The sequence below is a fragment of the Protopterus annectens genome, chromosome 10.part0, assembly GCF_019279795.1.
Source record: "Protopterus annectens isolate FY-2018-M chromosome 10.part0, PAN1.0, whole genome shotgun sequence".
Lineage (NCBI taxonomy): Eukaryota > Metazoa > Chordata > Ceratodontiformes > Protopteridae > Protopterus > Protopterus annectens.
In genome coordinates this window covers 760413029-760427359 of record NC_056744.1, presented here as the reverse complement: position 1 = coordinate 760427359, position 14331 = coordinate 760413029, and the positions used below count along the sequence as shown (strand labels likewise).

The 14331-nt window shown below is 35.0% G+C and overlaps 1 protein-coding gene across 1 annotated transcript in view; it reads right to left on the bottom strand.

Annotated features, from left to right (window-relative positions):
• PDE4B (phosphodiesterase 4B) overlaps window positions 1–14331 on the bottom strand; it is a 2058783-nt gene that overhangs the window by 975631 nt on the left and 1068821 nt on the right. Inside the window, exon 2 of the mRNA XM_044085572.1 lies at window positions 12173–12367. Within this exon, the coding sequence (XP_043941507.1) occupies window positions 12173–12367 (195 nt within the window). The remainder of the gene's footprint in view (window positions 1–12172; window positions 12368–14331) is intronic.

Here is a 14331-nt window from a genome sequence, read left to right as displayed (position 1 = left end):
TATATATATATATATATATATATATGTGTGTGTGTGTGTGTATGTGTTTTGTTTACATATAAATATTTATGTCTGTGTGTGTGTGTGTGTGTGTGTGTGTGTGTGTGTGTGTGTGTGTGTGTGTGTGTTTGTATATGCGTACATATAAATATAATATAAGAAAAGCCTACATTCACTTCATTAATGCATTGGATAAAAATCCATCTTGTCAATATTATACTTCATGAGGTATCATACTGTTTGTTACATTGCCCATTGAATTACTCCAAACACTATGATAGCACAATCATATTCTGGAATTTTCACTGCTGTATGTCTAACCATAATGAAAACAGTGTCAACACACTCTGCAATGCTCATTTGATAAGTCTCCCTTGATGGTATTACTATTCCTCTACATATCACGCTTGAATACTGTTTTTTTACATCAACCTCTTAATTCTGTTAAAGTACCATTGCCACCTATATGTTTTTTTTTCCTGGACTGTCTGGAAATCAAACTGATTGTCTGGTAGACCAGAAAACACTGTACAAACTCCGATATGGTGTTTCAGAAAAAGAAACAGACTATCAACGTTTTTAAAATTTGTGGATTTACAATGTTTTATTTACAAAAAAGCATAGTAAATCCATAGAAAAAAGGCATCATGAATGGACAAAGAGGGTGCACCCCTTGGATGTGATGATGATGTTACAAAATGGGTGGAAAGTGAGTAGAAATTGGGCCGGGTTATATGAGGTGCAAGGGGCATGGTCTAAGTCTGGTTTTTGCCACAACAAAAGGTGACAGCCCTACGTTAAAGACTTTGGAGTAGCTTTGTGTAAGACTTTTTAGAATCCCACCAGAGAAGGATGGTTGAAGTTGCTTTCTGCCATAGCTCCACTGTGGTAGCAGATTTGGTACTACAGGCAATGTGCTTTCTTGCAATACCAGAGCTGCTGTATAGGTAGAGCCATGTGGTCACGTGACCATCCAGTACTTTAGCTCTGCCTGTATGATGGACCTGCTAATGCAGGCAGACTAGCTTTTCATCCCATACTGTCTGCAGTATGAAGTTCTTCATATGGATGATGCTCCTCTTACATTGATACAGTCCAGTCACTTCAGTAGACTATTCCATTGTTAATTCCAAATTGTTTCAGCATTATGAACCTTATTCCCCTATCTCTCAACTGTCCTTGATTTTCAGGGACATAACTGATTTTAACTCAGATTTTAGCTAGCTGTCAGGACTAGCCTCTTAATCCTTCCTGAAACTGATAACTTTCATAGAAAATATAGTACATCACAATACATAATGACAATAATTCGAGTTACAGACTTCTTTTACTTCAGAAAATGTTTTTTTTTTAATTCACATTCTCTTTTTCTATCAGTGTTTGAAGTTAAAAGTACTAATATTTTAAGTGGCCATGATTATTTCTGGATTTGTCCCTCATTCTGTTGAAATTTGTCCCTGATTGGTTGAGACCCCTTCTAAAATCAGGGTGGCTCCAACTACTATCATCAGTATATGTTGAATGGGAATGAGTGAAGCCCTAGGTTTTGGACTCTGACTTGGAGTAATAGCTTAGCACAGCATGCTAATCCATGCTCAAGTTCTTTTGGTTCCCAGGCCTATGTCTGAAAATTATACAGTTTGTTTAAGTGCCATAACTGATGCAATAACTAGCGTACACATTGCTGCTGCACACATCGCCATGTAGATCCTTACCTCTCAACTCTCCAGATTTTCACAGGATGTCCAGATTATTGCCTTATATTTTTGGTCAGTTCCTCATAACATTTCTGTTTTTTTGGTAAATCACCAAGGTCTGAAGTCACTAAATCATGGCATATATTTTAGTTTCAGACTTCATATCCTTCAAAATATAAATGCCAACACAAATCCTGTTATTCTAAAGTCAAAGTCAAAAAGTCAAAGTGAACTTTATTGTCATTTAGACTCCACAAGGATAAACTAAATGAAATTGCTTGCACCAGGTTCAATATCGAGATGACAATTGCATGCATACAAATTACATATAGCACATGCAACATGTATAAGTTTGTTAGACTGTTATTTTACTGCATACTACTATAAATTACTATGTCTACAGTTTTTAGCAGCTGAGTGATTGGTTAGTGCACATTTATTTATTGCATGCATATTTTCTGATATGTTAGAATAGCTAGCAGATATACTTTGCACTTGATTGACATTGTAAACTAATAACTATGAGTGAGCATCTCATAATTTCTATTGCACCATAATGATTTGACTGACACAAGACCTTGTCAATGACTAACATTCCTGAGATTGCTTCCAGAGTTCAAGAACTAATTGCCTGTGGGAAGAAACTGTTCTTGAACCTGGTTGTTTTACAGTGCATGCTGCAGTATCATCTGCCGGATGACAAGCTTGTAAATAGATTATAGGCAGGGTGTGTAGGATCACTGGCTATTTTTGTGGCCCTCTTGTAGCAATGTGTCATATATACTCCACGTATCACTGGTAAGTTAGAGCCTGTTATTCTCTCAGCAACCTTCACCACCCTCTGTAGGGCTTTTTGATCTGCAACTGAACATCCCCCTTAACACGCCATGAAGTTGCTTGTTAGGATGCTTTCTATGGCACCCATGTAGAAGGTGATAAGGATGGAGGGTGGTAGATTACCTTTCCTTAACCTCCCCCAAAAATGCAGGCATTGGTAGGCTTTCTTGACTATGTGACTGGTGTTTAGTGACCAAAATAAGTCCTCTGCAATGTGGACTCCCAGGAATTTTGTGCTACTTACTATTTCCACCCTCTCTCCATTAATCATGAATGGAGACTGAGCTGGATGGGTTCTCCTCAAGTCTATTATGATCTTCTTGGTTTTGATGACATTGAGATCAAGGTTGTACCTAGTACACCAGTCAATCAGTAGCTTCACTTCTTCCCTGTATGCTCCTTCATCTTCATTACTGATTAGGGCCAAGGCTGTGGTGTGATCTGCAAACTTCATGATGTGATTGGTATTAAATCTGGCAATACAGTCATGAGTTAGTATGGTAAACAATAGTGGACTCTCACATCCCTGGTGTATTCCTGTGATAATTGTGATTGTTTCTTGAGGAATTCTCAACCACATATACTTTTTGTGGTCTTTCAATCAAAATGTCCAGTGTCCAGTTGCACATGTGGTTACTGATGCCTAGATGGACACCAAGTTTTTCCATTAGCTAATACCAACAACTTTCTAAGATTATTAGAGCAACATTTAAAATCTGCCCCTATTTTTGGGCCTTTGTCCCCCCGTTATTTTAGGCATTGTCCATTTTTCCTGTGCAAACAGGTTGAGAGGTATGGATAACACACATTTGCAGTGACTTAGTAGGGAATGCATTTCATCCCGCCAACATCCTCACTTTTTATTGATCGTTTTCTGCTTGTTGGCAACATATATTCTACCAATAGGTACAGCTTGCAAAAAGATTGAACTATATTATGAAGTAATCTTTAACCTATATTTAATGTCTTAAGTAACATTTATGTTAATTACTATCCATTATGATAACTAAATTTGTTTCCAGTAGCATTCCTGTTGCTCTGATATTATTTCTTGTATGAGCAGGTAAAACTTTCAATTACCAGATTCATCATGATACATATGTCTGTTACTTTATAGTTCTATGTCATGGGAGCTTTTCTCTCAGCATCCACTTTATAAATCGGCTGAACTCATTAGGTTAACCTAGTTCACTTTCAAGTTAATGAACCAACTAGCAAACTAAGTAAAAAGTTGTTCTTTGCATACATTGTTTACAATGCATACTGCCAAAGTATTTCCTTTCCTTTCATGGATTCTTTTATTCATAAAACAGAACATGCACAACTCAACTGTGTTACTTTTTTGTTGACTGTGATTCAGTTATTCAAAAACCTGCACACAGAGAAGTAGCCTACAGTAAAGTATTACTTGGCTGCCATCTGGTGGGAAAACTCCAACATTCAACATAAACTGATAACAGATAAACTCTCAGTTAACTGAAACTCATTCAACCAGCCCTCTCAAGCAACCGACAAAAAAATATTGAAGAAATACAGTACAGTTTTCCTGTAATGTACTTTCTGTTTCCCCCCTTCAGAAACATACCTTACGTTTTTAGAGTCTTAGAGTTTTAAAAGGGAATATAGGAAGAAATTCCCTCTCTCCTCAACATGAGAACAAGTCAAACCAAACAAATAGTATAGGGTACAGTATTAGTCAGGCCTATTTTTAATAGTAACTGCCATGCAATCAGAAACTACAGTTATCTGGCATCTACCAATCCCCATGGATACCGGTTAACTGATAGTTTACTGTACTGTTTTATTACTATCCAAGAGGAAAGCTTCATATAAAAAATCAGCATTAATTCACAACATAAATATTTCCTTTGTTTGGAAAATCATGTGTTATTTGTGAAGATAAGGCTCATTTTGAATGCATGCCAACAATATGTATATTCATTTTTTTCATTAGCTTATTTCCACTTAAGTAGAAACATGTAAAGAATGCAGTACTCTTCAATAGCTGATATTCAAAATCATTTTAAATTCGGTAGAGGTGTGTGTGTGTGTGTGTGTGTGTGTGTGTGTGTGTGTGTGTGTGTGTGTGTGTGTGTGTGTGTGTGTGTGTGTGTGTGTGTGCGCACGCACAAGTGAACATGTTTGTATTTGTGTGTGTGTGTGTGTGTGTGTGTGTGTGTGTGCGTGCGTGTGTATGTGTGCATGTGTGTGTGTGTGTGTGTGTGTGTGTGTGTGTGTGTGTGTGTGTGTTTATGTGCAATTTATACATGTAATCATTAAGCAACCAACTCATTCAAATACCTTGATTTGTGCTTAGACCAGTCACTAACATTCCATACCAATATTGAGAAATTAAGGACAAAAGTTAACTCACTTCTCTTCTGGATCTGGAAAATTTCACTCTATCAATCCAAATCAACCAGGGCAGCTATAAGCAAAGGAGTCCTTCTGTCCCAACTTGAATATTGACTAGAAATAAAAGCCAAAGTCTCGAAAAAAGAGAGCTCAAGTGGGCAAAGGAAGAGCCAAAAAGCAAAGATGCACCAAACAGGACAAATGTAATGACTCAAGGATACAATGGCCTGAAAGTTGTAACAAAAGCTTTCACGCAAAGTGCTCCTTCCAGTGCTTAAAAATCACGAATAAATGTACACATTTATGTATGATGGAGCAGCTGTTGGTTGTCTATAGTCATGTGGTATTATGAAATGCCCTTATAAATGCTGTTCCATTGAATCTATTAAAACTTTATTATTTCAGACTGTGTCCTTGAGGCATTATGTTTGTTCTGTCTACAACCTCAGACACTTCTCCCAAACACCCCCCCCCCCAAAACCTGGCTACACTGCACCAACCACTATTTCTTCGTCATTGCTCCTAAAATTTAGGAATCCCTTCCCTTCACTGAAAGGAAATACAATCCCCCTTCCCCACCATCAGAAATGACCTTAAAAAAATCTTACTCACCAAACTGAACAGCTCATGCTACACAGTAGGCCACATCATGTAAGGGTCTCTCAACCTCTACCCTTACTATCTCTCAGCTACTAACATCTCGTTACTCCACCCCCACACCCCCCATAACTCTAATTACCCTACAGTATTTCCCCACAATGTATAACTGAAACATAAGTATATAAAATTGTAAAAGGTACATTCCTTTCATAACTGTTGCTACATATAAATGGTACTGCATAGTCTACTTTTTGTTCTGTTTTTAATACATACAGCTTATTACCTCTCTACTCCACTTTTTTCTTTATATATATATATATATATATATATATATATATATATATATATATATATATATATATATATATAGATACTCTAGCTATTCTTTTTTGTGTACCATGTCTGTGGGAATAGTGTGTGAAAAATAATGAATTTGGATCAGCATAGTTATTAATATCTATAATGTTAATGATGTCAATTAAATCAGATAGTACCAAAAACACACCTCTCTAGAATAGGGTTATTAATACAGGAATGTATAAGTGTTTAAAGTGTAATATGTGTAACGTCTTGATGACAGATGTCAAACAATTAACAGTGGGAGGGCATGTGATAACAATACAAGGAAAATATAGCTGCAAATCGAGATTTATTGTTTATTTAGGCATATGTATGTCCTGCAATTCATTTTATGTAGGCGGACAACTAGAGAATTAAACAGACGCATTAATGAACATAAATATGCAGTATCTGTGAAAGATGAAAAAAATGCTTTTGGTAGACATTATAAAAATAATGCAAGTTGTCAAGTGAATTTCAAGTTTATTGTGTTAGACAAAGTGATAAATGTGCACAATAGATTCGATGCTGAAGATGAGCTCGGGTGTAAGGAATATGTTTGGCAAATTAAACTGAATGCATGCTATCCACCTGGAATGAATGATAGGTCTGATTTTGTTGCATATTTAAAAAAGAGGAAATTACATCATAATTAAATGGTCATGTGTTTGTTTTAGTAGTATTTTAAGTTAGTAGTATTTTACTGTATTATTCAGTCTGAGGAAGTCTGAGTTCGATGAAAGCGCTTACTGATTTTTGAGTCTGTGGATTAAAAGCAACTTTTTACTATATTTTAAGTCTGTGGATTAAAAGCAGAAATTTTTTGAACTTCGTGTTCCTGACCTGTGGTTTACTTTGAAATCAGATAGTACCTTTGACGTTATTTTCTTATGTGTGTTTTTTGTATCAGTGTCATAATCATTCATTATTCAGTTGAAGTATCCTGCTATTATTGCATTTCCTTTGGAGTGGTGAATAATGTCTTCTAAGTGCTGCTTTGCCATTTTGGCACTTATTCCAGGTATCCAACAGATATTTACTAGTGTGTATATATCTTCCCATTTAATTGTATTGCCACTAGACAAAACATCCCTGATCTATCATAATATGTGTTTATGATTTTGGGCAGTAAGATTGAGTTTTTCCAAAAAACTGCTACTCCCATCTTTTGTTTTCTTTCTTTATAATGGGAGCTTACTAAAACTGGATAGTTATTTGTATTAATCTTATTCATGTATTCTTGTACAAGGTGTGTCTTCTGTAGAAAAATAATTTGTGCATTGAGCATTTTCAATTATTTTAAAAGACTTTCCCTTTTACAATTATTATTTAAACCATTTATATTGATATAAATACATTTATAGATAAGTTGTTACTACCAGAATTGTTAGCCATATGTGAATACCTTTACCACAGGATGATCAGATTTAACTGAGTGAAATTACTTTTTTCCATCTGTTATGACAAAGTCATTATTATTTCGAGACACCCAATCTAAAGAAGTTGAACAATAAAACATTAACAATAGAAATTAAAAAAATCCTGACCTTTTATGGGGAAATAAGCCCCACCCTTGAATGCTTAACCATTCAAGTGTATCCTCTAAGTCCTCTTCCAAGACTCATTTCTTAGTCTAACTATCTAATCAAACTTATTTTGACAGAATATAGCTTATTATGCCTCTGTACCTTTATATATATATTTTTTTAATAATGTAGAAGATTAATCACAGAAGATTATTTAAAGCATAGTCATAAAAGAAAACTAGTCAATTTGCTTAACAGTATAATATTCCTTTACACACAGTACTTTTAAGTGTGACTTTCTCTTTACATTCTTACATATTTGATCTTTCTTTATTCTTTTCCCCAATGCATGACAAACTTTTCTCCTATTTAATAGAAGCCACTGTGACAATAGTGACTATAGTGACAGTATTATATTGTAGTATATTTTCATCTACTTTACATCATTCTTCTTCTTTAATATGTTGTTCATTCATATAAATGTCAGTTAGTTTAAGAGTGTATTTATATTATATTATTACACTTTCATCAAACTTTCTTACTTGTGTAATATAATCTCATTTATTACTTTTAAAGTTGTTTCAGTAATGCACTTTTAAATAAAAGATGGTAATATCCCTTTAAGAAGCCAAGAAACTCAAACGGGTCATGTTTGAACTTTAACCCAACTACTTGCTCATTTCTGAGCCATTTGGTTTTGTTTAAAGCTATTTACACATTTGCAAAGGATGTTTAAGCTTCCTAAGGGATTACACTTGTGAAATTTCTTCTTTAGAACATGCAGTGAAATGTTTTAGCTCGCGGCCTCAGTGGGAAGCCGTGAAACAAGTAAGTAAATAGTTTAAATGCTTTAATATGTGTCACAAGCTTTTTGAAGTTTTGACATCTTTCGCCTTCCCTGCATGGCTGTCAGTGTAGCCCAGAGAAACTCCAAGTACATAAAGTGAGTTTACTGTAAAGAAGTCTGTTTCATATAAATAAAAAGCTTCCTTTTACACATTAAATATATTTCAGTAGTCAAAACAGTTCAAAACATGAAACAGCCACACCAAAATATTAAAAGAAAGTTCTCAACACTTCTGTCATTTTTTTAACAGATATCTTTTCAAGATTGTTATGCTAATTCAGTATATCTTTGGTCTCCATACCAATATTATGTTTAGGAGATTGCAGAGTAATATGTCTTATAAACAGAGCTTCATTCTTTCTTAGTCATTTTCTTTCCTTTTTTGTGAAATTAAATAAAGCTTAATATCTGAACAGAATATATATATATATATATATATATATATATATATATATATATATATATATATATGTGTGTATAAAACTATCACTAGCATTGTTCAAGCTTTATCAGAGAGTCAATTCAGTGCCAACAACAGAGTAGTAATAAGAATAAAATGTGTTTACCTTATTTCCTTTTGGAATTGTATTATTTTGGATGATAAGCTTCAATCTGATATTAATTTAAGGTAGGCTTGTAGGTTATTATATAGAACTTCATGAATATAGTGAGAGTAATAAAAAAGGAGAATAAATACATAAAGACAAAGTTTTAAAAGTTATTTGGCTTTTAGCTTCTTCTTGTCTAATGTTTTCCAGTCATTTTTCTCTGCTTGACGCTTTAGAGAAAGCCAACTCCAGTCCATTTCTTCTGTTCGATCTAGTATTTTTTTAGATGTTAAATAAGATATAGCTGCAGCCAATGTATCAAATGTTTTGGCTCCTTCAGGAAAGAAGATTTTATGTCTTACAGGAAACTGTAGATGAATTTTGAATTGTCTTTTCTTCAGTTATTTTATAAATGGTATATATTTTTTTCTCATAGAGAATACTGTTGATGAGTAGTCATTATGAAATCTTATTATATTGTCCTTACATTTGACTGGTGAATTTGACAATGCTGTTTTCAATATTAATTCTTTATCTTGAGAAGAGAGACACTTTACTATTATTGATCTTGGGTTTTTATTTAATTGTTAGGAGATGAAGGAACTGCCAGTGATCTATGGGCTCTTTCAATCCCATAAGCAAGGGATTCACGTACATTTAAAATGCTTGGAAGCCAAGAAGTAAGAACATTTGTCATATTGCATCCTTCAGTCTTTTCAGGTAATCCATAGATGTGCAGGTTATTTCATCTGGACTTATTTTCTAGATCATCAGTTTTACTTTATAGGGAAGTATTTTGCTTGAAATGAAGTTGAAACTCTTGTTCTCTAATTCTATTTTGCATGTCATTTAATGAATCTTCCATGCTGGTAATCTGAGTTCTTTTGTTGTATTATCATTTCCTGTAAATGTTCTATTTGTTTTGTACATTTCACCTTAAAGGAATCTAGTTTATTGTCCATTTTATCAAATTTTAAGGATATGCCTTGCATAGTAGTCAATAAAAATGTTAGTTTCCCCTTGATAGATCCTGTGAAGTGTTCTTTGAGTAACTCATCTTGAAGGAAAGTTCAAGCCCTTTCTGAGTACATTTTGACAGAACAATCAAAGAATTAAGATAAAATAATCCAATGAAGACTTCCATGGACAGTTGTAGATATGAATCTATAGGTTTAAATAGTCTAAAAATCCAAGTTTTGACATTTTCTATCAGAACTTAGATAGCAGAGCTAAGAAGATGTGCTCTTAACCTATCAGCATTCTGGCCATGCCCCTGCACCCCATCTTCTTGATACCATCATGGATCCTTCATTGGACTTACACTCTACCATGTCCTCTGATAGCCTGTGCTCTTCATCCACAGCTGGTTCCACGAAGAAGTTAATCATATGTCCATAGAGATGCTTTCTCTCCTCTAACTATCTGTGCCTTCTCATCATTCCTGATGCTTTCCTCTTCAGATTATCTCCAGCACACTGTCTTTCTAGTTTATGTCGCTATTTTGCATTTTCTTAATTCCATTTCTAATATGAAAAATGTGCACTGTTGCATTTCCACTCCTTTATTTCCCTCATAGTTTTTCATTCTTTCCTTTGCATACTGATAATTTCTTTTATCTTCTTTTCCACGAATCTGTAGAACATTACAAATGTTGCTTGATCAGTGACCTGCATTGCTTAAAATTACCTTACTATTTCTTGAATGTCTTCTACAGAACCATTCCAATACCTTCACCATAGCCTTTTCAAGCTAGTTTTGAGTGCTGATTTCTGCAATATCTTTAATTCCCTGATGTTTTTCTCTTGATTGCTAGCATGCAGCTCATCCTCATCTGTTAGAAAGTTCTGGAGTTCTTGCTTACTATAAGATCTTTTTCTTTGCAGCACTGAACATCAACATAGACTTATTAATCCACTTTCATGGTCTAAGGTCACTCCATATGCTGTCCTCCCATATCATTCCCTAAATTTTGGTTCCTTCCAGTAACAGGTTGACTGCATTTTCATTACCTCCGGTGATACCCAGTATGAATATCCTAAACTTTAACAGGACACATTCTTTGTGATTTCATTAGCTACTTTTTGTTGGTAGTGCTACTCTCACTATCGCTTTTAATTTTCTTCCGTTTAGCCATTTCTTAAGCCACGTTATGACATGCTCCCTTCTCGTAGCTTCCTGCAAAAACAAAGCTCACTTTTTCTGTACCACCGCTTATTCGGATTGTATTAAGCCTGCTATTAATAGTGTCAGCTTGTCCTGCCTACATAGAAAAGACAGATTGTAGAAGCAAATAGAAGAAGAGATGCAACATTTTACAAACTGATACCAGCACAGAACAGCATTCAGCTAATCCTTCAGCAAAGAATAACTGCTCAAGAAATAATACATATAAAACTAAAGGGCCTCCGTGCACTTGTTTTTAGAATGAAGTAACCATAGTAGCAAAGGGTGAGAAAAGTCACATCTGCCAACATGTATATGAAAAAGGGCCAACAACTCTGTTGCACGTGAATATTTAAATATCAATCATTTCAGAGTATAGAAATGAAACCTTAAAGAAATATTCAGAATAGTAATAAAAACTGAGTTTTCATTGCATCTACATAATCTATAGCTGCATTTTAAGTATATTGCGTGTTTCTTGTGATCTGGTCAGCTACTAAGATCAGCTATTTTTCTTTAAAAGCATTTTTCTATGTCATTTGAGACCAGAAAACAACAAAACTGCCTGCCAACTTAACTTTTTGTTACAACTTGTTTGACTGGTTATGCTGTTGAAAAACTAGACTACACATTGTTTTCAGCACTGCACCAAATTTAATTAGCAGCAATGGTAAAAAAAAAAAAAATGCAAGTTTCATTTATTGAATCGGTCCATCATTTTTTACCCTTAGTATACACTATATGAAATTCACACAAATATTGCAGTTTTTCACATTGTCCTCCCTCATATGTAGGCAAGATAGCATAATAACAAATTACTTTTCTGATGTAGGCAGAATATTTTAACAAAGATGCACTGTAGACAAATTTCATTGCAATATATCTTCCCATACTCAGTACTAAGATACACATACCCAAAGCAGTTTATGCTGTGTTATATATAAAAAAGCAAAATTCATGGTCATTCTGCTGTGTTTTGTGTATCATTCTAGATAATGTAAACAGTTAAACTTCAAAAATATTCCCATATTTGACTATTAAAATAATTGATTTGTATCTAATTAATTTGAGACATACTTGTAAATAAAATGTGTTAAAGATATCTACTCAGAAAACATATCACACAAATATGAGAGGATTTTGAAAGAATTCAACTTTTCATTGCACATATAGCTGTACATATGCTATTCTGCTTCCTGGGGATTATACAGTAAAATGCTGTTTGCCAGAAACAATAATGAAATCAATCATGCTACTTACATTTCACTTGGAATTGATGCATTCCTAGACATGCACTTTGGTGATAAGTCATAATCGCTGTCTGACCTATAAAGAAAGGACTCTCTTCGCTGAGTGTGGCTAGGGAAGTTGGGGTGCAGTACAAGTCCAGAACCTGGGCTGGCTTGAGGGTCCAAAGGGCTATGAACTGAGGATGGTCCATTTTCCACATCAAAGCTGAGAGGACAAAAAATAAAAACACAAATAAAATTATGTACTTTAGTATTAAAAGGACTTTCATTTCAGATGTAATATGTGCTAAAAAAATAATACATTGTACATGCATTTCTTACAATTTTATGCTCAGAATGAGTATTTAAGTAATATTGTAAACTGTAATTTTTGGATGACTTTGCTATTTAACTGCACTAAGTCAAAAGTTCATTTATGTGATGAATGAAGAAAGCCATGATGATTAAAAAATCATAACTCATAGCCAGCCTGTTCAGTTGGGGGGCGGTTATGATCTGTTACCCACCTTCTTGCTTATGTACCACATGACTGTGGGGTCTGTGATCACTTGAAATGATCTTAAACTCTACAGATTACATTCAGAATTTAGATCATGAATAACAGCGAGCATCACTTTTACACTGATCCACTTTGCTTTGTCCTGTTTGTTCTATAGGCTCTGAACTTTTACTCCCATTCACAGCATTTCCTGTGCAAAATCCTGCATATCTGTTGTCATTGATTTTGATGGGTAGACAGAGAAAAGAGACAACCTGAATTCAACGTTATCTTGTTTCTCCACCAAAACAATTCTCTTTTGATAAAACCCAACTCTGGAATCTGAAAACGTTGTAGGGTGAAGATGTTGTGACCATATTATCTTCAGAAACCACTACATTTTTCTCACATATAGTCTGGCGAAGGGAGTCATGAGAATCATAGAAACCATGAAGCATAATATCCTGAATTAATAGTATGACCCAGCCATAAACAAAAAAACCTTAGAAAACTTCTGAAATGTGTGGCAATAGGGATTTAATGGGGTTTACTACCAGCACCTAAGTGACAAACACTCAAAAACTACTGACTGGAAGCCAGGGCAAATCCTTGCAATTTGGCTAGGCTGATGTTACTATTCAAACTTGAATATGAGTTCAGGTTAGCAGCCCTGAGAAGGGAGTGGAAGAGGATTTTAAAATTAGTAAACAGTAGTGGGATTTTTGGGATAGGAAGCAGTAAGGAAATTTTAAGGCTAGGGAGTGAGAGACAGGTTTTAGGTTTAGGGAGTGATTGGGTAATTTAGGTTAAGGGAGCGTTGTTGGATTTTTAGGATTAGGTTTGTAGAGTGATCAGGGACCTTAGGATGAAGGAGAGGAAGTATAGGTTTAGGATAAGGAATGGAGGAGTCAGGTTGGGAACTATGTGGGAGTTGTAGGTTAAGGGTTTAGGTTTTAGTAGAACTATGTAGTTTATGGGGTTGGGTATTGGGAGGGCATGTAGAAACAGGAGAGCAGGCTATTGGGAGTTAGAGCACTTGCTTTTTAGAGCAAGTCATTGAGACCAGGTGTATAGCAAGCTACTAGAGCATGAGCACCTATATCAGACCCGATATGATGATAATCATCTTTCAAGCCTTGGGTTACCATCCGACTTAAAAGAGGAATGAAAGGTGCCAAAGTTTGTAGCAAAAGCATTTTGAACTTTGGAACATTTAAAAAAAGGTTAAGAAAGTCAGATCAAGAATTCATCTCCAATATGCCCCCTTCTTTGATAACAGAAAAATCCTTGAATAAAACCTTTCCCCCCATACATCTGTGGAGGATGAGTTTAATCATGCCTACAGAAGGCATATGATAGGTGAGTGGGGGACACAAAGAAGACTGATTTGGAGGATGAGGAGGACTCCTTTGAAAGTAAAAGAAGCTTTTCCACTGCCATCACCCTCCTGGATATGTGACCCATTTATATCTGAAACAATATGCCAAAGGGGAGGTGAAGATTCAAACTCTGAGTTATGAATGAAGAAGTGGCAGGCTGAAGGGGGAATGCTGCAATAGTCATTGCATATTGTTCCACTGTCCCTTTTTGTAAGATTCTTTCCTTTTTCTTTAAAAAGTTCTTGACACTTTTCTACATCTGCATGTTAGAAGTCTGTTGGGAATTGTAATGTGTTGATCCCACCACTACCA